The sequence below is a fragment of the Microcebus murinus genome, chromosome 5, assembly GCF_040939455.1.
Source record: "Microcebus murinus isolate Inina chromosome 5, M.murinus_Inina_mat1.0, whole genome shotgun sequence".
Lineage (NCBI taxonomy): Eukaryota > Metazoa > Chordata > Mammalia > Primates > Cheirogaleidae > Microcebus > Microcebus murinus.
In genome coordinates, this window is record NC_134108.1 from 51,708,506 (window position 1) to 51,735,407 (window position 26,902).

The window sequence follows — 26,902 nt, forward strand, 5'->3', positions numbered from 1 at the left end:
TTACAAAGTAACAATGTACTTATTAATGCTACTACCAACGCTATAAAGATAACAATAATTACAGCTGTCACTGCCACTATCACTCCTGCTACCAAGCACCACCTTTCCTCTATCGAGCACCTGCTGTGGGCCAGGCCCTGTGCTGGGTGCTTTACATATATAATATCCAATCCTCATGGATCTCTGTAAGGGAAGTGTGATTGCCTCCATTTTACAAGTGATGAAACCGAGGCTTAAAGAGATTAAAAACATATCTAAGAGGCAGAAGCAAATCTGAAACTGAGTCTGCCCAACACTGAAGTCTATGGTCTTTTCACTCTGGCATGCATGCAGAACTGCTATTTACTGAGTATCTGTTCTCTGCTAGGCACTGGGCTAGTCATTTAAAAAATATACTTATAGCTCTCGTAAACAGTATTAAGAGGGAAATGAAGTTAGAACAGTAAAGTAACTTCCCAAAGAGTTCACAGGTAGTAAGTGACAGAGCTAATTTTAAATTCCTGGTTTGACCAGACATGGTGGCTCACTCCTATAATCCCAGCACTTTAGGAGGCTGAGATGGGAGGATCGTTTGAGGCCAGGGTTTTGAGACCAGCATGGGCAACATGGCAGGACCCCATCTCTACAAAAAATAAACAAACTAGCTGGGCATGGTGGCATGCACCTGTAGTCCTAGCTACTTGGAAGGCTGAGGCCTGAGGATCGTGTCAGCCCAGAAGTTTGAGGCTGCAGTGAGCTATGATGAGACCACAGTACTCCATCCTGGGCAACAGAGTGAGACCCCATCTCCAAAATAAAATAAATAAATAAATTCCTGGTTTATCATTGGTGAAATAAACCTAAAAACTAAAACTCTTGCCTTTAGCATAAGGAATATAAGGGGGGAAACCACTATTAAATAGTTCAAATCTAACATTAGATAAAATAAAAATAGACTTATCTGGCTATGTCCTTTATGTTAGAAAATAATTAAACCTGTTTAGAGTTCTAAACACTGAACCAACCATCCACAAAAGATTGAAAACTAGAATTAATTTTAAGTTATGAAGACTCACACTATAGTTCTAGAATGTTTTTAAATAACATTTTAAATGATTATTCTTTTTCTGAAGGAAAAAAGCCCTCCAAATAACAATAGTTTATCCTTACAGCATTCTAGTGATATAAACAGGGAGTAAGTTGTCTTCCTTTTATAGAAGGGAAAGGTCCTTTGAGTGCAGAAAACTAAGGGATTGTCTACAGTCCTGAAATGTGAGCCTGCTTACCAAGACTGGAGGGAGCTCTGCCTGCCCAGTAGGATGCGATGCCCTCAGCACTGGCTGCACTTTCCTGACAACCGAAACAAGATCGGCTGATTTTCAGAGGATTATGAGACTCACCCACCACTTGAATAGGCTCTCCCACAGAGAGCATTAATGCTTGCTTCTAGGTTTGGAGCTCCATTCAGTTGCAGGGTGATCATTTTTAATTCACTGCATTTGACCTTTGGCTAAGAGCCCGCTTCTAATCAATATAACACAAGTTATTTTGAACAGAAAAAATAAAAAGGAAGTACTATTTCCATCATATAGCAGAAAATAAACATAAAATTACTACCCAAAAGGAGGTCTAGGCAAGATAATAGGAAGAAAAAGAACTCCCATTTGTTGAACACTCACTATGTGCCAGCCACTGTTTTGAGCACTTGACGTGCATTAACTTGTTTATTTTTATTATAACTCTTATTATTTTGTGGATGAAGAAATTGTGGCACAAAAATGTTGGTAACTTGCCCAGGATGACAAGGCTAAGTGTTACAGTAAGTAGAAGAATAGGGACTTAAACCCAAGTAGAGAATCCACACTCTGAATGAATTGTTTACAAAATAGAGTACAATTTAAAACATGATGAACGACAGTGCCATGAGTGGCTGCTAGGGAAGTCTGGCCACAGCTCTCCATGGCCTCTCTGCCACACCACTGGACCCTCCGATGGCCAGAGAATAACAGACTAGACAAGAGGGGCTGAACCAGGAGCACAGCAATTCTATTTCTACAAAGAATGTCATATTAACATGTTTACAAAAATCAAGATGATTTTAGGAAGAAGGGCAACTTTGTTCAATTTATTTTATGTATAAAAAGAATTGATTTTTAGAATGTCTACACCAAAAGCCACAGATAATTGCAGAATACAACTATATGCATTGACTAACTTTAAGCCATCTTTGGAATGGTAAGTTTTTCTAGAAAGAGCTGCTCTTCCTAGAGCTGTTTTTTCCCATTATTTATTTTTTTTTTTTTTTGCCATTTCTTCCATTATACCATTGCTTTCAAATGATGATGATAATAATGAAGATCATTTTACATTTACTGAGTTTCTTCTACTCTGTGCCCAGAAATGAGATAAGGGTTTTATATTTAATCACATGAACTTCCATTTAATATTCATGATAGCCCTATAGAGTTGGTATTATCATTGTCACCATTTTACAAATGAGGAAACTGAGACTCAGAGAGAGATGAAGTAACCTGCCCAAGCTCACAAAGCCAGGACATAAATTCATTTTTGTCTGTCAGATCTAAGACCCATATCATTAATCATGTATGCCCAGCAGATAAGTATGGCCGCCAGACTGTCCCCTCCTTAATTTTATAGAGAGAAAGGCCACAGTGAGTACTACACATTCCAGCCACGTTCTACCACCCGCCAAGTCCTGGGCAGAAATGAATGGTCAGATGGCTCAAGAAAGCCACATGGGGCAAAGACTGACTAGAAATCTAAGTGTGTTTTTGCCACTCTCTTTAAACCAGAAAAGGTGCACTCCCTCAGAAATAAATGAAATATTTATGAAGATTATCTAACTAGAAAAACATCCCAAAGACAGACCAGTATGTTTAGTTTTCAGAACATTTGTGAGTACAAAGTTTATCATAGTTCTGAAGAAAGAATGAAGTTCTCGAAGACTGAACTAAAATACAAGAAGCTCAAGGAGAGAAGCAAAAGCTCCTGTTATAAGTTTTAGACTAAAATGTATTTGCATTTGAATAGATTATCTATAGATGTGTATTACTGCATCTTGATAGGAAATGATGGGACTAGATCAGGTAAGAAAAACCACTATGGAAGTGTTTAAAATACTGCAGTAATAGGAAAAGTACTTCAATGTTGCGTTTACATTATTAAATAACATATTTTGTTAGACCGTAAAAACCATAATTAGACACAGTGTTTGAATAGATAAAAATATATTCTATTACAACTGACTACCACTGAGGATGATAAAATTTGAGAAAAAAAATAAAATGCCTTCTCCGAGCACTCACACACACTCAGACCTCCCTGAACCACCTGTGCTTCTCAGGAAGAGCCATGTTCTTCCAAGTGCCGGTGATACACACAATGCTGTGCCTGGAACTCATTGTTCCTCCCCTTTTCTGTCTCATTAAGCCACTTCAGCTATCCTCCTCCAGGAAGCCTCCCTGGATCCCTTCCTCTGTGCTCGAATCATAGCATTTATCTCACTGTTTGTCTTCACAAGAGATTAAGAATTCTTTGATGATTGAGAATTCTTATTGTCTCTCATTAATATATCCCAGCACTTAGCACTCGGCTAAGGTGCTCAATAAAATTTTTATTAAATGAATGAAGATAGATTGCCAAATTAAGCCTTTTTAAAAAAAAAAAACAAAAAATAGGTCTAAAATGAAAATCTTGCACAATTTTTTTCTGGTCCTCATAGTTCATAAGGGTGTATTTTAAAAACACATACAGAAGGCTTTACTGGACTTTGTCAATTTTCCATCACTAAAAATATTGTACACCCCTGAACCACATAAATATGCTGTTATTTCAAATTCATTATTGTTCAACTAATGCATCAATTCTGATAGTGTAATTGAATAATTATACATATAGAATACAACCACCACAAAATCATGATAAAAATTAAAAAGCACAATGGCAATTACATTTGAAATAACTAGGTGCTCACTGGTTTTGCCACTGGCTCCAACGGGGACAAGCCATTTATCTTTCAGTCTCAGTTTTTCCACCCATAAAATGGGGGTAAACCATTCCTGCCCTTTCCTCATGCATAAGAGTGGGGAATCTTCACAATAAAAGTACTATTATCAAAAGTATTATATAATCGCCAGGTAGAGTTCCTATCATCACTCCTTAAGATATTAACCCCTCACTACCCTCCTGCTCTCGTTGGCAGGTTGATGGTGACTCTTGAGCAAAGTCTTTGCCAGTCAAAATAAAGGCCACAGGCGTCTGAGCCAAAAGCTGCGAGGAGCCTGGTCACTCGCGGCGGCCACGACGGCTCCTCTCTGGACGCCGTTACACCCCTGCCCGGGGAAACGACCCTGGGGCTTTTCCCTCCCGAGTGGGGTGGAGGGGCTCCCGGGTCGGCGTAGCCGGGGAAGACAGGAGGAGGAGAGGAGATTGGAGGGCTCTGGCGCGGAGCCTACCTGGCCTCGCTGACAGGCGCCAGGGGCGGGTGCGGAACGAACACCCCGCAGTCAGACGGCGGAGGCTGCTGCTTCTTTTTGGAGCGCCAGATGTGGAAAGTGCTGTGCTTCTTGGGAGCCCTGGACGGGCTGGACTCCCCGGCTTCGCCCTGAGGTGGCAGCGGCAGCGGCATCTTCTTGTCCTCCTCCTCTGCCTGCTCCGACGCTGTCTTCTCCGCCGCCCTGCCCTTGTGGAAGAACATACCTGGGCGCCAGCTAGCCCGCCTTTCCCAGGGCGTCTTCGGACCCCGCCCCCTTGTCACCGGTGAAGGGGACGGCAAAGGGTTAGAGGAGGAGGACAGAGCGGATCGCGAGCAGCACAGCAGCCCGAGCTCTCTGGGCGTAGGCGACCGCCCGGCCCGGGCGTCAAGGGGCGCGAGCCCAGGTGAGGCGCGCGCGCCGGGAGCCGCAGGTAGGGCCGCCACGCCCCCGGTCCCCCGCCGGGGGGCGCGCGGCGGCCGCGGGGCAGCGACACCCTCTGGGCACCCTGGGAACCGCGTCTCCTGACACTGCACCCCGGGCTCTGGGTTAGAAGCCAGAGCTAGGTCGGGTTTCGACAACGCCTCGGGTGCAGTTGCCATTGGTCGCCTGCGGAGTTATTGGCCGCTCTATGCCTGTGACAGGCTGGCAGGGTGAGTGGCTGCTTAGCCATGAGCCCCGCCAGGACAAGGATGGGAGAGACACATCCCGTGGCTGGGCCGCCTGCAATTAGAACTCTTCCACTCTGGCCTGGCGGCTTGGGCAGTGCCATGTGCTGGGTGGCTTCTGTTCCAGTTTGTAAACACGGGTGCCAACTCCTCTCCTGTCAAGAATCTGAATAATTAATTTGTACGCGCATCTCATAAAGCACAAAAGGATTTAAAAAAGAAGACGACGATGAAGAAGTAAATTAGCTGTATTCCCTAGTTCCCAAAGGGCTTAATGGATTCCTCACAGTGAATTAAATGCCAGTCCCACAAGGTACTCATCATCTGCTTTATCGTTGATGACTTTCTTTTCTTAACCTCGCAATCGTGGTTAAATAACAAAGGTAACTAATATTTAAGCAAAGAAAGTACCATGAACAATTATTTTGGGCATATTTCGAGTATAAAAAGCTCAAGAGCAGAGCACTGCTTAAAAGTTAAATGCAATACAAGTTCCTCTTACATTATAATACATTTCTCTTTATTTTCCTCTTTGAAGATCCAGCTTATTCATTCATTCACTCATTCATTCAAGGAAAAATTCATTTTTATTTACATTTTTATCAAAGTATAGTCTACATACAGTTAAAAATGCACAAATCATAAGAATATAACTCAAAATTTTACATATTTATGTCATCAAGGGTGCAAACTATTATAATATTTTTAATGAAGGAGAGTTAATAGTCCTAGAAAATCCTTCTGTATGTGGCTTTTAAATATACCATTTAAAAATACGGTGTGTTTCCAAAACTTTAGAAACCTCTCTCTTTTTCTCTTTCAGTGTGTTTCTCCTCCCTTTTGTAAAAGTTAACCATTATTCCAACCTCTTTCACCAAATTAATTTTGCCTCTTTTGGAACTTCATTTAAGTGGAATCACAATATGTACTATTCTGCAACTGGTTTCCTTTACTCAATATTAGTCTGTGAAAATCATCCATATTGTTAGGTATACTGTGGCAATTTTTCATTTTTTTAAAAAAAATACTGTATACTAATCTATGATATGAATATAGTGCAATTCATTTCCCCATTCTACTCTGGACAAACATTTAGGTTGTTTCCAGTTTGGGGCTATTATGAATAGAACTTATATGAACCTTCTTAGACATAAGCATTCATTTCTGAATATATGTGTATATATCCTCTCCAGAAGTTTCTATCTTTGGATAACAGGGTATGCATAGGTTCAGCTTTAGTGAATTCCACCAAACGGTTTTCCAACATGGTTGTACCAATTTATATGCCGTGTAGCAATGTTTGAAATTCTCAGTATTTCAATATCTTCATCAACACTTAACAATCCATTACATTTTGACCATTCTGATGGGGATTTAGGGACATCTCACTGCAGTTTTAATTTAGATTTCCTCAAGAAACAATCATCGAATCTATTCAGTACCGTACTAATTGTGTGCTAGGCCTTGATTTGGGGAAGGGGGCCACTGACAGATCCGTAGATCACATACATCAAAGGGTAAGAGAATCAGTAGAGGTATGTGCAAGGCATTATGGGAGTTTGGAAAAGTTCAGCCTGGTACTTTGGGAGGGAAGAAGCGGAGTAGTCAGTAAAAATTTATCATAAAGGTGGCCCCTGAGTTGAACCTTAAAGGAAAAAGGGATCAGTAAGAAAAGTGGAAGAAAAGGGAAAAGGAAGAAGGGAAAAGATAAGAAAAGGGGAAAAAAAGAAAAAATCTTTATGCACACAAATATTTACACGTTCAGTAACTGTGTCTTTCATTCCTGACTCTTCTAAGCAGAATTTTTCACTCCATTCTTTCTTTGTGCCACCAGTGAATCAGGAACACATTTCTGTTATTATATTTTCACATTGAATTGAAATTATTTGTTTACATTTCTGTCTCCTATTAGCCTAAGAGAAACTCAAGAATATTTCTCATTTATCTTTATATTTTCAAGACACAACTGTCCATTTAATTGAAACAATTAATCAAATGAATTGGAGTACTAACTCAGTGGGACACCTAGAATGTTTCAGGCACAGATCTTTTAAACCATATACTTCATAAGAACAAAGGTCACATGTCTGTTTTTCATGATTATATCCCCAATGACTAGCACAGTACATGGCACAAAGTAGGCACTTAACATATATTTGTTATATGAATTATTCAAGAAATTAGAACTATGCATGAAAGAATAAAACATAGTACCTGAGATTAATCTAGTGAGGGAAATGGACACTTGAGTAGATATGTATAATAAAACTCGGTAAGCGTTCTAACCAGCATGTTTCAGTCATTGTTTTTCAGTCACTGCAAAAGCAGATCCATTCAGACTTGCTTAAGCAGTAATTGATTTATCAAGGGATATTAATTAGGTAGTTCATAGCATATCCGAGAGAGCCAAAGAGCCAGACTCTGAAGCCCAAGCACTCTCAGCCACCGCAGAAAGCTGTCTGGCAAACACTACTCTTCCCATCTCTCAGCCCTAGGGCTACTGGCCAGCAGCTCGACCACTGGCCACCCCAAGATTCAAAGTCCTGTTCACACTGATCTTGCCAGATTAGTCTCCTGCCTCACCCACCAATACACATATTGCTCACTTCTAGAGGATGAAAAAAGTTCAGTGCAGATGCATCTGATTAGAAGAGCCTCAGTCATTTAACCGCTTCCTAGGGAAGCGGTGGGAAATTTTTTTGTGTTCTGTTTTAGAGAGATGGAATTCATGAAGTTAAAAAATTTTCAACATAGCATAAATATTTAAAAGAGGTTAGGCAGCCAAAAGTGTGAATGATGGCCACCGCTTAAGGGAAGGACAAAGGGCTTTGGGTACAAGGAAGAAATGACTAACTCTGCCTGGATGGCTCAGGGAAGTCATCAGCAGGGAGGTGACAGGTTTATGAGTTGTAGCTAATGAATAAGAATTTACCAGATGGAGAAGAGAGGGCGGACAGTACAGGAAGAGTAAACAACATAAGCAAGGCCCAGGATTGTGAATGGGCGTGAGTTGTTGGTGGAGAATAATTAGAAGGTCAGTGAAGTTGTAGAAAAGTGGGATTGGGTAGGGCAGAGTGGCAGAAGACTACTTTGGTAAAATCAGGTGGGGCCAGATTGCTAAGCACTTGGTAAATCATGCTTTTAAGGAGTTTGAACTTAGTTTCATAGGCAATAGAGACTGAGATTACGTTGTTAAGTAGAGGAGTGACATGAACAAACTTGGGTTTTATGAAGAGTACCCTGGATGGAGTGGAGTAGAGAGAAACTAGCAAGGTGAAACTATTTAGGGAGCTTAAGAAAGAGGTTGCTGCAAGAGGCCAAGAGGTTGCTGAGAGGTAATGGGATCCCATACCAAGGCAATGGGTGGGGATGGAGAGGAGGAGATGGATACAAAACACACATAGGAGATGGAATCACCAGGGCTTGTAATGAATAAAGAAGCAATCAAACATAACTATGAGCTTAGATTTCCAGCATAGGTAAATGGATGGAAGCAAAGCCATTAATTAAAAACAGGAATACAGGAGAATGATAAGGGTCTCTGGGCATGAAAGTGAATTTAGTTTTAAATATATTGAGAATCTAAGTTGAAATTTATGGCTGTGGAGGTCACAGGGCAGGGCTACATATGTAGATTTGGATGTCATCACTGAATAGGTGGGAGTTGATGCCATGAAATTGGATGAAATCACCCAGGACAAATGTGTAGTAGAAGGATATAAGAGGAGAACAACTAAAACCCTGGATAACAGTATCATTTAGGTGTCTTGCAGGTAAGGGAGAACCTATATACAACAGAGGCCATATAGAGCAGCTGAAGAGGTAGGAGGATATCTGGGTGGGGTACAGCCCTTTGACCAAGGTCATGGGATTTCTATCTTCAAGCTCTTGCTGAAGCTAGTTTCTCTCTCTTATATGCCTTTTTTATTCCTCTCCCTTTATCCAGCAATCTGAGGTCCATTTCAAAATTTCCCTCATTTTCTAAGAGGACAACTTTCTCCAACCTATACCATTTTTTTTTCTTTCTCTAATCTTCTATGACACTTTCTATCTGAATTTACGTTGACATTGTGGTCAATTGTAAAAATGTCCACAACATTTTTCTTACTAAGAAGCAGAGTCTGTTTTCTCACTCCTTAAATCTGGGTTAACTATAAGACTTACTTTGGCAAATGAAGCATTAGTAAATGTAATGCAAGCAGAACTTGAGAAGTGTTTACACATGGGGGCTTACCTCTTTGCTTCTCTTGGAATCTTGCTGCCACATGAACATGCCTAGAGTAGGCTGGTAGATGACAAGAGATGCATGGCCAAGTCACCTTCATCAGTCCCAGCCAACAGAACCAACCATCAGATATGAGAGTGAGGCCATTTGGGACCAGTCAGCCTCCAGATAAGCCACAGACTGATCCCAGACACACGAAAGAGCCCATCAGAGACCAGCTGAGACCGTCCTAGACCAGAACTGCTCAGAAGAATCATAAGTTATAACTAAATGGTACTGTTTTAAGGTACTAGTCTAAAAATATTTGTTCTTTTCAAAAAAGCAATGATCTAGCATAAAATTAATAAACAGCCAACTCAGTTTTGTACACCTTTTGCATCATTACCTCAGAGATGTATAATGAATGGAAAACTCTGAACTACCACATAGATTCAACTATGTTCGAGTTATTTGATAAGAAAATGCATCTTTGCAACATTCATTACAAAGTGTCTACTTGGGTTAGATGAATTGAAAATATAATTTAAAATAATTTCACTAGATGGAACAGTGAATTCTTGAACTGGTCTTAATGTCATAAATATTTTTATAGTACTCTTGTGATTTATTAGAAAGATAGTGTTCAAGTAAGACACTAAAATTTCAGGTGGTTTGTTATGCAGCAAAAGACAATAGAAAACTAATACAGATACTAGAAGATTAAACTCTGTTCTCTTCCACTGTATTATTAAGGTCAAGTCATATTCTTAAAGTCACCAAAGTATAAATTAGCTGTACTTTATAAGCTAATTGTTTGAAATGTAGAATACAAATATGTAGTGGCTGTTAGGAGTCACTTTAACATATGGAGCCCAAATACCTTATTTACAATGAAAGGCCATGAAATATAATTATCATATAAATACCACTGACTTTGTGGGCTTGCCTGAAGACATGCTACCACCATTTGTAAAACTGTTTCTGTGAAACAATATATCATGTGGTAAGAAAGGAATTCAGTAAGACCAGGAACCCATCTCCTTGCCCACTTGCCATCAGTTAGGACCAGAAGTGCTGAGGTATGTGGGACCATGGAGAACCCATGTTCACATTCAGTTCCCTTTTCCTTGATCCTAGGGTCTCTCCTTGTGGCTTGGAACCTTCAGAGACAGGGGCCAGCCAGGCTCTAGATCCCAAAGTCCCCAGATTTAGAATTTCAGCTAGATGGATCCTCTGTCATTGACCACACATTTCCCCCAATATATATTTTATTTTGAAAAAATTCAAACATACAGAAAAGTTGCCACAATGGAACAATGAAGGATATTCTGCTTCTGGTCATAATAGAATAGCTGGAATAGTACAGATTCTCCACCATAAACAACTAACAACTAGAGCAAAATAAATAAAAGAAAAAAACTGTTTTTATATAAGGAGGAAATGGGCAGCACGGGACTATAATCCATTAGAAAAGGAAAACCAATGAGGTGGGCACAGCAACTGCCCTTGCTTTGTGCCTGCAGGCACTTTCTGGAATGTATCAAAAGGTGGATGATTCTAAGAAGAGCAAAGCTGTCTTACTTAGCTGATGAGACAGAGATTGAATTTTGAGGAGGCTAGATTTTGTGGGGCAGAGAATTATAGTAGGAGCTACACAGATGAAAAAAAAAATCAAGAAATATGCATAGAGTCCCTTGAGTCTGTTGCAGAATATCAAACTATCCATGTGTGAGGGGGAAACTCCTTAAGAAACAGGGAAGAGCAAATAGCAACCAGTCAGCTGAATAATTCTCAAAGCTCACACAAGACTGGGAGATGTTCAGATTCTGACCAAGCAGAGTAATGAGCCCTCATTGAACATGCAGGAATTCAACATAGATTGCAGAAGGGTCACTCACACATTAGTAGAAGGGCTAACCTCACTCAGAGCGAAGGCTACTGAAAATTCACTCTAAAACAAAGAAGCTTAAAAACAGGCCTCAAAGGCAGCATGCTGATCCACAAATAGTTAAACAAAACAAAGCCCAACACTTTTTGCAGGAAGACTGATTCATAAGTAACTTAACTGCATCCCAGAAAAATAATCCAAAAGCCTTTGAAAGAAAATAATGAAATTCAGCACTCAACAAAGTATAGTTTATAATTTCCAGCATCCAATCAAAAATTACTGGACAGGCAAAAAAAAAAAAAAAAAAAAGCAGGAGAAAAATTAGTCAATAGAAACTTACCAAGAAATAACAGATGACGGAACCAGCAGGCATGGACTTGAAACAGTTATTATAAATATGCTCAAAGATTTAAAGGAAAGCATAAACAACATGAGGAGATAAAGTAAAGATATAAATATGATTCAAATAAAACCTCTAAAATTAAAAAATATATATAATATTTGAAGTAGAAAAACATCACTAGATGGCATTAACAGCAATTTATTCACTGTAGAAAAAACAATCAGTAAACATGAAAAGATAGCAATAAAAACTCCCCAGATAGTTTCTGTATAAAAGAAAAGATTTTTTTAAAAGAAAGAAAAGAAGATAGAAAGAAAGATAGTGTGGGAGGGGGAGAGAGAGACAGAAATAAAAAAATGTTTTTGAAGAAACAATAGCAAAATTTTTCCAAATTTAATAAACAGTGTCAATCCACAGATCCAGGAAACACAGTGAATCCCAAGTAGAAAAACTGGAAACAACATCATAATAATTTTTCTGAAAACCAGTGATAAAAAGAAAAAATTTAAAGCTGGTGGTTAAAAGACATATTGTATATGGGGGATGAGAGGTATGAGTGAATATAATGTTGTTTTGTTTAGAAACTAGATGAGCTAGAAGACTATGGAATACCTTTAAAGTGCTGACAGAGGAAAAAAGGCAACCTATATACAGTAAAAATATTCTTTGAAAATGAAGACAAAAATAAAGATATACTAAGACAAAATCCAAGAGATTACATCACCAGTAGACCTACACTACAAGAAATAGAAATGTTAAAGGAAGCTCTTCAGCTTCAGGGAAGTGATATCAGGCAGATATCACGTACGTGAAAAGAATGAAAAGTACTACAATTGGTAAATACGGACAGTGCCTGACTCATGATGGTTCAACTACACGATTTTCTGACTTTACAATGGTGCAAAAGTGATACACATTCAGTAGCGATGGTACTTCGAGTACCCATACGACCGTTCTGCTTTTCACTTTCAGTATAGTATTCCATAAATCACATGAGATATTCAACATTTTATTATACAATAGGCTTTGTGTTAGATGATTTTGCCTAACTGGAGGCTCATGTTTAAGGTAGGCTATGCTATGCCATGATGTTTGGTAGGTTAAGTATGTCAAATGCATTTTCAACTTATGATGGTTTATTGGAACACAAATCCCATCATAAGTTGAGGAGCATGTGTATATGGGTAACTACAAAGGACTTTTTTCTCATTTGTAAATTTTCTGAAAAGATAATTGGCTGTTTAGAGTAAAAATAATAACATATTGAGGAAGTTACAACATTTAAAAGTAAAATATGTGACCACAATAGCACAAAGGAAGAAAGGTAGAAAATGGAAGTATACAAAATTAGAGAAAAAGAATAGCACAATGAAGGGTACCCATGTACTCTTCTCTCTGACTCGTTGATTATTAAAAATTTGCCACTTTTATCTAAATATGTGTCTATCTATAATTCAACATTAAAAGTAATATGCTGACATGAGGACACATCACTCATAAATACCTCAAGACATGTCTCCTTAAGTACAAAGAAAAATCTCCTACATAAGCACAGTACACTTACCACACTCAGAACATTTGACACTGATACAGTATCGTCATATATATCCATACTCAAATATTCCCAGTTGTCCATAGACCACATGCTTCGAACTCAAAATTGAGAATCTCTCCCAGGAAGAAGTTCCCTACCATTAGGAGTACAGTAGTTTCTCAGTACCCATGGGAATTAGTTGCAGGACCCCTATGGATACCAAAATCTGAGGATGCTCAAGTTCTTGATATGAAATGGTGTAGTATTTGCATATAACCTACACACATCTTCCTGTATAATTTAAAACATGTTTAGATTACTTACATTAGCTAATGCAATGTAAATGCTATGTAAATAGTTGTACCGTATTGTTTAGGCAATAATGACAAGAAAAAAAGTCTGTACATGTTCAATACAGACACAACCATTCATTTTTTTCCCCCCTGAATATTTCAAGCTGTGGTTGGTTGAATCCACAGATGCAGAGCCCATGGATATGTAGGGCTGACTGTGTGTCTTTCACCTTCTTATCTGCACAACAGAAGAAAAACTCTTGTCTTATTCTCATTTCTGTGGAATTTCAGGTCAGCCACTCTTCTTTGTGAATGTTTCTAAGTCAGGTGTCCATCTGTATTTATTTTTGTTACTTTTGATTTTTTGTGTGTAATTCTTGGATAAAAGTCCTTCTCTACCACAAGACTATGTTGTAAGGGCAGAGATTGTTTTTCCATAGACCCAAATGTATTCCCAGAACCAAGTAAGTGCTTGACACATAATGGGTATTCAATAAATATTTGTGGAATGAATGAATAGATAAGGTGTTTAAGTTGGGGGAATGCCTATATCCCTGTATATCATTGATTTGAGCCCTCAATGAGAGTAAAATAGATCCTTGTTAAGTGAAGGAATATTATCACCGTAGCTGGAAATGTGCTTTGACTGTTCCTTTTGCACTTTCTTTGGACATTTAAGGAGCAGAAGAGAACTATAGGGAATATTGGATTTAATCTTCAATTCATTGCACTGAAATGCAGGGATTTGATAACTATGGGGAGAACTATTAATATAACTGTGAAAATAGAAGAATTAATTTTTCATAATTTTCATATAGCCACACAGAACTCTGATTTATTATGTACTTACTAAGTGTCAAAACTGTGCTAAATACTTTATGTACACTTTAAATTTTATTTATTTTTTAAAGTCAAGTTTATTGAGGTATACTTGACTCAGTAAAATTAGTACTTTTTAGTGTACAATTCTGTGCATTTTGACAAGTGCACATAGTCCTATAACTACCATCACAATCATCATGTAGAACATTTCCATCATCCCCTAACAATTCCCTTATGCCCCTTTACATGCATTATTTAATCCTCCTAACTACCTTAGTAGGTATCCCTATTTATTATTCCATTTTTGGAGAAGAAAAACTGAAGCTAAGAGCAGTTGAGTAATTTATGAGGGTTATATATTAAATAGCAGCGCTTGGACTATAACCAATGTCTGCCTGACTCCAAATCCCATGATTGAAGTACTTCACCACACCATTCTTATTTTGTAGTGCTGTATTCCATTTGTTCAACGTTGTATTTCCCATTTTGTTATACAATGAAATGGCTGGGGAGCTGTAACAACAGGAGAAAATTAAAATGAACTTTTCGAAACTGCTACGCATAGGGTAAATGAATTATAAGATAGATTATATGTAAAATTAGAGGTGTATACTCTCTATATCACACAAGATTAAAAGCAAGTAAATATGTAGTTCACTGATATGGTAGTAAGTATGCCAGAAGCTTGTGAGTTTTAGCTTTACGTTACCACCAAGAAACCCATTAGTCTCTTGAATCTAGAAATACTCTGGGTAAAATGTGGGAATTGGTGGCTGTCTGATATGTCAGACACAGGTGGTCCCTGTCCTCAAGCAGCTAACCATTGAGTTTTACAGATAAAACTGTGTTATGGTTTTATTTAGAGTTCTGCCATGATGGTAGCCCTAGTTGGTCCCTGGCTCTATTTTATTCTCCCTGATTGCCAAAAACATCTTCACTAACTGTTGCTGAAAACGCAGCATAAGCCAAAGGGTCAGCCTTACAAAGCTAACGTTATAACATGCTCGCTTAAAGCCTCTCTGCTGTTTCAGGCTATAGGAAACAACTGATTATTTTAGTTAACACCTAAAACCTAGTCTGTTTTAGAAATATGTGTTAACAATTCTCAAAACATGTATTTTATTAAAGAAGTTGTTAACACTAAGAGTGGAAAAACATTTCCACTGCACAATCTAAAGTTAAATGAGTGCTTTGAGTTAATCATATATCCATATTTCACACACTCCTTTTTACCTAGACATTTGCTTATAGTTGCATAATTTTGTTGTTCTCCTGTCTATATTCAATCAGACCTCTATGGCCCCTGGTGATGCTATTATTACAAACATAATTGCCACTAACCAACTTTGAGTCCTAGGAGACACGTGCTAAAAATTTTATCCTTGTTTTTTTTTTTTTTTTTTTTTTACCATTTCTTAATATCATTAATATTAATGCTTTAACAAACTTAAGAATGCCTAGAGAGAGTGATTCATTGGTTAATTATAGACAGTCCTCACTACATAAATAAGGCCTGTGTACATAGTTTAGGATTTCTCAATATGCTGACAATGCTTTAGAATGAGCCCATATCATTTTTATTTTAGTATATTATGGCTGCAAATTTATCTTCCAATGGCAATTTTTTTTAAAGCAGTGAGAGTGATCTAAAGCCAAGTATGGTGAATAAAGTAGATGATTCAACATATGGCTTTTTTCCAAAGGTGGGAGAATAATTAGCTGTATTTACAAAGTAATGTGAATTGTTTCTCTTGTGTGTTTAACTGGCTTCAAAGGCACTTGCAAAAAAGTTTTGCTGATGCTTTGAGTAATTACATTATTGTTCAACAAGTGTGTAGTCTTCTAGAGTTTCAACTTTGAAGAAGAACAACATATTTTGTGTTCCATTATGTTAGTTTAAAAATAAGTCACCTGACTTTGTAGTGATATGTTAATTAATTTAATGGCATCACTGTAAAGTTAATCGAAGATCTCCATTCAAGGAATTCATTTTAGCTATAAAGTGAATTTACTGCCAATTGGGAGTTAACACTGGAATTTTTAATAAAATATATCTTTTAGTCAATCAATAAGCATAGTTCAGAGTACAGCTAAGTGCTATGTGGGACCTAAAACATCCTTTAGGAGTTTAAAATTTAGTTGGACACATAAGACTAATAAATATTATATGATTAGAGGATAAAATAAAGAAGTTGTTGCTTTAATGTGAATTTTTTTCATTAGTATTAGTTGAATAATGTAATACATAAAAACTAATAATACATTTTAGTCTCTTTTCTTAGCCATATCTTAGCTCACAATTACTCCTCCTCACTTCCTAGCTTGGCCTAAATAGCTAACGAGGACAACACCCATACCTGATTTGTTAACACAAATTGCTTGGATGAAGTCCTGTCCTGAAACTAAGATATGATACATCTGCATACCACACAGGATGAGCATTACCTACCCATAGTAAATGGAGAACATTATATAATTCTTCCAGATGAGTGAGCAAAAGAGAGGACATAATTATTATACGAAGAAATGAAAATAATGATCTTCCTTCTCATTCGTAATACTTATTAAGGTGTATGAATTAAATATTACTGGATTTTTATTCATATTTGCCCTCAAACAAAGATTTGAGGCTGATGAATGAAATATAGGTAACACATAAGCAATGGGCTGTGTAGGTTGATTTTCCTACTCAGAAAAATAGAACATAATTTCATACACTATAGTAATGGCATAATAAAGGTAGCTTAAGTGCTTAAGCAGCCAGTTTCAAATGCTGCTTAACTTACTAGTCATGGGTAATTTACACATGGGATAATCAAGCCCTTTTGTTATTAATATTATACTTATTATCTAGAAGTCCTAAGCGAATCAATCAATTCAATTCAAAAGCTTGTATAATTTATTTTCTCCTACCGAATTGACATCGGCTATGATGCACCCACTCAATTATCTGAATTGTGGAATGTTAGATTCAAGCCCACAGTACCAGATCTTGGACAAAGTGTCATTTTTAAAAGTAGAATTAAATGAGGTCATGTAGCAGACATGGCTAGTTGTCCACCCAATATTCATTTCTCCTTCTTCAAGATGATATAAGAAAGTGGATCCTAAAACTGGGAACCCAGATTTGACAGAATCTTGCTATTCCTAAAAAGGTTCTTAGCTGCTTTTTAGTCTGAGGAGGCTGGAGTGCCAAGATGGTCTCTTTTTGTTCCTGTGCCAAGGTTCTTGTTCCTGGGATGAACACGTGTCCCAAACATTTAACCTTTTGAAAAGAGATCTGCACCTTATCTGGGGATACTCAATATCCTCGCTCTCCCAAGAAGTTTAGGACCTAGATGGTGTTTTTGTCAGAATCTTCTCTAGTCAGGCTGGATATTAACAAGTCATCAACCCATCATAGAAGGGGCCCCTTTGGGTAGCTGCAATTCCCTTAACTCCTTTGTCCGTGCATTCCCAAATAGAAGGGGGCTGTCCCCAAAGCCTTGGGGTAAAATGATTCAGGTAAGTTGGGAAATAATATGTGTGTCTGGGTCAGTCCATTCAAAAGCCAAGATACATTGGGAATCTGGGTGTAGAAGTATGCCAGAAAAAGCATCCTTTAGCTCTAATACTGTGAGCCAGCAGGCATCCTTGGGGACTTGGGTCAGTATGGTATAAGGGTCGGGGACTATTGGATGAACTGGGACCACTGCCTCACTGACCGGCCTTAGGTCCTGGACAAATACTATATTACCCACTCGGTTTCTTTACAGGGGAATGGGGCTGTTATGTGGGGATTGATAGGGGCATAACAACTCATATTTCAAAAATTTTGTTATCAGGGGATGATACCCTTCTGGGCCTCAGATCTCAAAGGATATTGTTTCTGCCATGGGTAACTAAAACTACATTTTAAAGTAACCTGGACTGGGGGTACATTAACTGCTCTACTAGAAAGCTCTATATCCCAAACACAGGGGTCTACTTGAGAAGAAGTATATGATCAGAAGGGAGGTCTTTTCTTTATGTATGCTAAGGCAGGTACTTAGAGCTAAAGTTAGTGTCCCTCCCTGGCCTGTACTCTTTCATGAGGTTCCCCAAATTGAACTGTGGCCTGTAAATGGAACAACAAATAGTCCCCTCCCAGTAAAGGAGTAGGACATTCAGGAATAAGTAAGAACCTGCTGGAAAATACATGGTTCCCCACGGTCAACCAAGAGGGTGAATAAATCTCCTGATCTTTGGCTGATCATCAATCCCCATTACTGTACAGGAACAGGAGGACAGTGGCCCTGAGAAATGGGTCAGTGCAGAGAAGGTTCTTACTGGTTCTTACCGTACCCAGTAAGAACTCAATAGTCTTATCTGCCACATCAAGCGTTACCTGAGGCTCTTCTGTGGAGATGATAAGTTGTCCAGTAGGAGCCATGGGGGGCCTCAGACCCCATCAGTCCTCCTAGCCATGAAGGGTTCAGGTGGCCCAGGCCCCTTCAGACTTTCTTCAGAACTTGGAACAATCTATCTTCCAATGGCCCCCTGCTTGCAGAAGGCACACTGATTCAGGCCCAAGGACCAGCAAGTCGGGGGCTCTTGTCTGCATATCCCAGATGCCGCCGACCTCACAACCTCCCTTTGGGAGACATAACTCAGAGGTAGCAGGGAGCTTAAAGCAGCTGCTAATGATTTTGCCTTTTGAGCATTTCTTTTGGCTTTCTCTGTCTCTTCTCTCCCGTCCCTATTATTGTAAACTCCAAAGACCATGTCTAAGAGTGGGTTCACGAGGGTTTGAGGCCCCATAGCCGCCGTTTTTCTTTTCTTTTTTTTTTTTATTTCAGCATATTATGGGGGTACAAATGTTAAGGTTATGTACATTGCCCTTGGACCCCGCTCCCCCCTTCGAGTCAGAGCTTTAAGCGTGACCATCCCCAGACAGTGCGCCTTGCACTCATTATGTATGAGTGCAGCTGTCTCCTGATGTCAGCGACAGACTGGGAAATAAAATGCACCCAGAAGAGCAGAGCCCTCTGGGGCGCCTGGGTGCGTATTAGGACATTTCCTGAGCGTCTCAGCCAAGCAGCCCTGAAACAGAGCAGCATTTTCATCCCTCCCTGGAGTCACTGCCCTAACCTTGTCATAATTAACTGGCTTAACCACACGTTTTTTCATGCCTTCTATCAAAGGAGTTAGAGTGTGGTTTCTGTGCTCAGGATCTGGGGAGCCCCTCTGATAATTCCACTGAGGGTCCAGATCTGGAAAGGCATCTCCCCCCACATGATAAACAGCATGACCCTGATTTCGAGTGGCCATTCCATCTGCATGTTCACAGGCAGTGCCTAGAATTCTTGGTGTCTCTTTTACTGTATGAATTAATAATATTTGTAAGACATTCCAAGTCAAGTCCAAACATAGGGTCAGCTTAACTAATTCTTCAATAAACCTCCCTGGATCTTCTGAAAACCAACCCAATCTTTCTTTACATAAAGCCAAATCAGGTACACAAAAAGGCATGTGTACTTCGCTCATCCCCCCATCTCTTCCCACAATGGACACAGGTTTGATTTTAGAGGTTGATATGGGGCCCCACTCCTGGTGCTACTAATAGGGCCTGTGCCCCGACTTCTTCAGGCAGCAGGTGATATAGATTGGGACTGGTGGCTAAGGAGGAGGATGATCCTGTAGTGGAGTCCTGTGCTGGAGAACTGGCAGAACCACCTTCAGTCAGGAGACCGAGAAGGCTAGGGGGTGGGGAGGGGCCTAGGCCATCTGGGGGAGCAGCCAGGACAGGATCATCTATGATGTCGGTGCAGTTTCTTGGTGCCAGGGAGAAATATGAGCCAGACACAGGGGTCCTCCTAAGCCTAGCAAAAAACTAGTTGTCTCTCATATTCCCACCTTGCCCTTTCCTCTAAGAAAATGAATAATGTTATTGTTGCTAATTCCTGCAGAGAGGATGCAGGTATAGTTAACAGGGCACAACTACAAAGGTGAATTATGAGATATATGTGAGCAAAGGAATTGTGGTTGCATCCACCTGTAAAGGGATACAACCAAAAAAAAAAAAAAAGGATGTTTTAACAAGGAAAGTATAGAAGGAGAGGTGAAAACAAGGTGACTAAAATCTGGATATTCAGAGTACATACAGCAATGAAGTCCAGAGGAGCAACTATGGTCTGAATTTCATAGAAGGCAAAGAAAGCATCCAGGAAGGGACTAACCATGAGGGTTCCTGTACCAAAAGCTGAGGACCCCAGAACATCTGGGGGAGTGATGGCCAACAGCTATCCCAAAGGCACACACCCTCACACAAATTGGGGTAACAGAACAACATGGGGTTGCTCAGCGGGGCTCCCCCTCCCATATAATACATTGAATGCCACACTGGAAAAAAAATTTTCCCTGGGGCCATGGTGTTTTATTAAAACAAAACAATGCTTTCTAATTTGTTATTTTTTATTGTTTTCTATGTGTGAGTTATATGCAATGCAATCCACGTTTTTAGAATTAAATTGTCAATATTAATTGTAACAATAAAAACATCAATGAGTAAGATTTTCACAAACCTATTGCAGGGTTTTGGTTTATGCCTGGGCGCAGAACTAGCCTGAGTTAAACATTAATACAACTCACACGGCAGTCAATATGTTAAACCATATAGGACAATTTCTGGGAGTTGCTATGGCATTTGTCATGGCACTAGTGGGAGTTCCTTTTAACAAGCTAATGTATTATAACTAGTGTCATAATGAGCAGCGAGGGTAACCCAAGGTCGTTTTTTTTTTTGTCACCATCTGGGCTCCTACTGGTTTTGGCTGGTTTCTCTATCTCCTGTTTTATCAGAGACCTTGGTTCAGGGCTTATGACTCTTTATTTAGTGAGGTCTGCTGATTCCCTATCTCGAGAACATTACCCTGATTCTCTTTGAGGTAAGAAACGTATCTAACTGAAAAAACTTTATTTCCCAGTCTGTTTTCCAGATAGAGGTAGTCATTTGACACAATTTTGACCAGTGAGATGGTGAGTAGATGTTTGAGGGGAGGGAGTTGGGGGAGGGTTGCCTTCTTAAATGAAATTGTAAACCTTTGAGAGGAAAAATTCCTTGACCTCCATCCTTTCAGTCTTCTTTTCTTTTTCCCTCCTGACACACAGATGTTATGCCATAGAAGCCACCTTATGGCCCAGAGGATTGTGGGGCAGGAAGATAAAAGCATCCTGGAACAAAGATGGCATCCTGGAGCCACTACCCAAGCCCTACACTTCTTGATTTGTGAAAAAAGACATCTCTACTTTGGTTGAGTTTTCTGCATCTGTGTTCAAATTACATAGACTGCAAAAGTGCCCAAAGTGAGTGCCAAAAATGGTAGCTATTATATGTGAGATTTGGTAAATAGGAAATATTTTAGGAAAGCTTTAATTAACTAATAAATTAACATGAAAACAGGTGAGAGAGTCTAATAGCAGGGAGGTTAAAACAATGATATTATTAACAATTATTATTATAGTTAATTTTTTGAGTGCTTACCATATACCGGGTACTGTGCTGTATTATATATATAATATAAATATGCATATAACATACAGCATATATATAAACAAATAGCATGTTTATGTATTTTATATATGAAATATATATAATTTGCTATTATAATAACCCAAGGAGTAGCAACTATTGTTATCCCTATTTTATAGGTGAGAAGAATGCAGCTTAGAAAGGTTAAATCAGGCCAGGCACAATGGCTCACGCCTGTAATCCTAGCACTCTGGGACACCGTGGTGGGAGGATTGCTTGAGGCAGGAGTTTGAGACCAGTCTGAGCAAGAGCAAGACCCCTTCTTTACCAAAAATAGAAAAAATTAGCCAGGTGTTGTGGCACATACCTGTAGTCCCAGCTTTTCAGGAAGCTGAGGCAGAAGGATAGCTTGAGTCCAGGAATTTGAGGTTGCAGTAAGCTAGGATGATGCCACTGCACTCTATCCAGGGTGACAGAGTGAGACTCTGCCTCAAAAGAAAAAAAAAGAAAGGTTAAATCATTTGTCCAAGGTTACACAGCTAATTGACGGTTGGTCTAGGCTTCATAATGTTTCCAGGTGCTTCTCCTTAACATCCTGCCACCACCACTCCATACCCAGTTGACAAGATCTGGCCAAAATATAAAAGGACAAGGTAGAAATTTGACTTAGTCTAGGTATAAATAGGCAAGGAGTAGTGGTCAAATAGAGTTGTCCAAAGAGGAGTAGAGCAAGAAAGAGCTCACAAAACAACACCCTGTTTTCTGAATGAAGCATCAGATTAAGGTATGTAGGCAAAAAAGCAATGCAGGATCATTTCATAATGAATAGATTTATCTGTTAAATTCTTAAATAGCTAATATATGAGTGTCAGGAACTACTGAGAAATCTAGAAGGGAAGAGTAATGGTCTGAATCTGTGGCCAGGAGATGCAAAGTTCAGATCTTCTTGATAGCAAAGAGCAGTTTATAATATTGGACTTTTATTTACACTGATGTATATGTATTTAAAGACAGTATTTGTTAAAATGTGATGGTGGCCAGGAGAATATACCTCACAGACCATGAGCAGGAATAATTGACCAAGGTCCCAATGGCTGCACTCTAAAATTCTTGCTTCCTACAGGTAGCTCCTGGCCAGGGACTGAGTGTGGAGGAGACTTTAGCTTGAGGACTCCTCAAAATTTCTTGCTGCACCTTCCTTAAGATACACTGGCTTCCAACCTTTGCCTTCTCCTTTTTTTTTTTTTTTTATTTCTGATTACAAAATTTTTACAGGAGTACAAATGTTTGGGTTTGCTATTGCATTTGCACCGCCCAAGTCAGAGCTACAAGCATGTCTCTCCCACACAGTGCGTACCGCACCTATTAGCTGTGAATACTTTGCCTTCTCCTTCCCTCCGCTGACTTTTTGCTTTCTCAGCCCCTCTGTCTCCTTCCCATTTTCTATCACAGGGATTTCTCCTGATAACATCTTTGCAAGTTTAATCCCATCTTGGCTTCTGCTTCTGGGAGGATCCAGACTAATGCAAGTGATAAATGACTCCTTATGAAAATGCCTCCAGCCTAGATTTCTTTCTCAAACTCTAGATCTCTTTAAATGTTACCATAAAATTCCATAAGAATACCTCACAGGTAATCTCATCCCCCCTTTTTAATAGACTATTTTTTATAGCAGTTTCAAGTTCACAGGGAATTTGAACAGGAGGTACAGAGATTTCCCATGTCCTTTGCACCCACAAATGCATAGCCTTCCCCATTAACATTGCCCACCAGAGTGGTATATTTGTTACAATCGATGAACCTACATTTACGCATCATTATCGCCCAGTATCCATAGTTTACATTAGGGTTCATTCTTGGTGTTGTACAATCCATAGGTGTGGACAAATTTATAATGACATATATTCACCATTCTAGTATTCAGTTTTGCCCTCTCCAGAATGTCATATAGTTGGGATCATACAGTATGTGGCCTTTTGAGACAGGCTTTTTTTCACTTAGTAATGTGCATTTTAGTTTCCTTAAATGTCTTTTCATGACTTTGTGGCTCATTTATTTTTAGTGCTGAATAATATTTCATTATTATATATTATATATATTATACATATATCATTATATATTCTGGATATATCCCAGTTTATTTACCCATTCACTTACTGAAGGATCTCTTGGTTGTTTCCAGTTTGGGCATTTATGAATAAAGGTGCTACAAATATTCATTGGACGCAAGTGTTCAACTCGTTTGTGTAAATACCAAGGAGCATGATTGCTGGATCATATGGGAAGATTGTGTTTTTGTAAGAATCTGTAAAACAAACTGTCCTTCAAAGTGGCTGTATCATTTTGCATTCCTACTAGCAATGAATGAGACTTTCTGTTGCTCCGCGTTCTCACAGGCATTTGGTGTTGTCAGTGGGTAAGCTTTTTTCTACATATCTTGGTCTTGGTTAATGGCATGAACATTAAAAATCATGGTCCCCCTTTCAAACCTATCCCCCCAACCCAGTTAGTCAGTAAGGTCCACTGATTATGCCTCTTGAATATTTCTCCTTTCCAACCCACCTCAGTTACCTTTCTCATCATTTCCCAGTTGGCTATCGTAGCTTTTCAGCTGCTCTCGTTGCCTCCAAAGACACTGCTGGTCAAAATACTCTTTATGCTATGGTCTAAGGAAACTTCCAAAACCACACATGTGAGCATGTCACATCCTTAATTGAGACCCTTCTATGGCTCCCCTGTGGTTACAGCAGTGCCTAAGAGCCTTTTTAACATGACATACTAAAAGACGTAAATTCTACATCAGGACTCAATACATACATACTTATTCAGGATATGCATGTGTATGTATAATATGCATAACTAAATTTAAAGTTTTTTTTTTTTTTTTTTTTTTTTTTTTTTTTGAGACAGAGTCTCACTTTGTTGCCCAGGCTAGAGTGAGTGCCGTGGCGTCAGCCTAGCTCACAGCAACCTCAAACTCCTGGGCTCGAGCGATCCTTCTGCCTCAGCCTCCCGAGTAGCTGGGACTACAGGCATGAGCCACCATGCCCGGCTAATTTTTTTTATATATATATATCAGTTGGCCAATTAATTTCTTTCTATTTTTAGTAGAGACGGGGTCTCGCTCTTGCTCAGGCTGGTTTTGAACTCCTGACCTTGAGCAATCCGCCCGCCTCGGCCTCCCAAGAGCTAGGATTACAGGCGTGAGCCACAGCGCCCGGCCTAAATTTAAAGTTTTATGAAACAAACTTGCTCTTGCTATTTATGATGCACTCTGATATTTCCCATTTCATTCTATTCTATTCCATTCTACAAAATTCTATCACATGTAAGAAATTATTGCAAACTACCAAATTGATCTCACAATCCAGTAACAGATCATAACTATTTAATAATAGTTTGACAAACCTAGAGGTCTAGAGGATAAAGTACAAATTCCTTAGCTTGGTTTCCAATCCTTATATATATATATATATACCCAGACAATAATTCTGGTTTCATCCATTTCACCAGTATACAGCCACTGAATACCTGCTAAGTGTGGGGCACCATGTGGGGAATTAAACAGTGAGTAAAGGCTGAGCGGCCACCAGAGAAGAGAGCACGACATTTTGCGGAACACAGATCAGTAAAAGTCTAGTACCAAATGAAGTTAAATACTGTGAAAGCAGCACATGGAGGCGTATACTTAGGCCATTCTTGGGAGTAGTAGAGAGGTCTTCCCACAGGAAGAGACCTTTAAACTGACACCTAGAAGAAAAGTAGGAGTTAATCAGGAAAAGGGAATGGTGAGAGGTAGTATTCCAAACAGGAAATATTTTATCTGTTGGAGTCAAAGGAGGGCATGACCTTTTCAAAGAGTGAAAAGTGGTTCAGTGTGGCTGTAGGCACGGAGATCAGGGGGCATAGGGTAGGTGATGAAGATGGAGAGGCATAGAACGCCCCGTGGAGGATGTTGAGTGCCACATTGGCTCTTTCAGGCCAGGGGCTTTCTAATTGCGTTGCAGGGATTCCAAGGGCTCCATAGAGGGGCCTCAGGGACTGCAGGGAGAGGTGAGATGGAGGCTAAGCCAGTCCCACTCTCCTTCAGCCTGAGTAGCCACAGCACAATCATCTTGGCATTTTACTTAGAGCATTCTGGGGAAAGTGCGGAAAATGGATTGGAGGAAGACCAGACTGACAGGTGTCCCAAACTAGGACAGTGACAGTAAGAGAGGAAGAATACAGAAGTGGACGGAATTGAGAGTCAGGAGAAAGAAAAGACAGTATTGGGGATTCAATTCTGAACAAGTTCTCATCTTCGACAGTGTTGTATCTTTGCATATTCTGTTCCTTCTGCCTAGAGCAGGGGTTCCTGACCTTAATTATTTATTTATTGCAATAGATCCCTTAGTCTAGTGAGGCCTCTGGAGCCTTTCTTAGAATAATATATTTAAATGCATCCACATAGATATTATTACAAAGAAACCCCATTCTATTAATACACAGTTATCAAAATATTAGAAAAACAAGTTTGTATTATATTTCTTTATTAATGCACAAAATAATAAGGTCTCACAATGGGCCTAATAATGACTATAATTTCAAAGTAGTGATAAGTGTAAATATTTCAAGGATCTAAATCAACTGAGTTGAATATATCTGTGTTTCTACTGGCGACAAGTTATAAGTATTGCTCATATTACTCCACTTTGTGCTCTGAATTTATAATGGAAGGAAGTGCTAACATTCAAACTGGAGGTGAGTAAAAATAAATATGAAATTACTCTCCCATCCAAATTCTTTGAACCCCTGCGACGGAACTATGGATCCCTTGGTTAGAGGCCCTGGCCCTCATCTTCCTTATCTACCTGCTGCATTCTAGGCACCCCCTAAGGTTTCTCTGATATGTTGCTACTAGTTGTTCTTAAAGGTAGATTCTGATGGCAAGTTGTATATAGTTTTATTACAGCCTACGGGGGACAGTTGCAGTCATTTGTTTATTTGTCAGCTCTCTCCCACACTGGAATGTGAGTGCCTTGTGGGCAGAAATGATTTCTGATGCATCTTAGTATCCTGAGTACCTTGCCCAGTATTGCACATAAAAGCCTATTGAATGAACAAACACACTGTTCTGTGAGAACATTAAACATTTCATAAATTGCTGGGGAAGGGCGAGGGTTAGGGTTAGAAAATGATACTTTATTTGT

The 26,902-nt window shown here is 39.3% G+C and overlaps 1 protein-coding gene across 1 annotated transcript in view; it reads right to left on the reverse strand.

The window, feature by feature from the left end:
- Positions 1-4,803, reverse strand: part of CRYBG1 (crystallin beta-gamma domain containing 1) — a 188,576-nt gene extending 183,773 nt beyond the window's left edge. The window contains exon 1 of the mRNA XM_012753155.3: positions 4,455-4,803. Coding sequence (XP_012608609.1) covers positions 4,455-4,696 — 242 coding nt within the window. The 5' untranslated portion in view covers positions 4,697-4,803. The remainder of the gene's footprint in view (positions 1-4,454) is intronic.
- Positions 4,804-26,902: the final 22,099 nt, after the last annotated feature.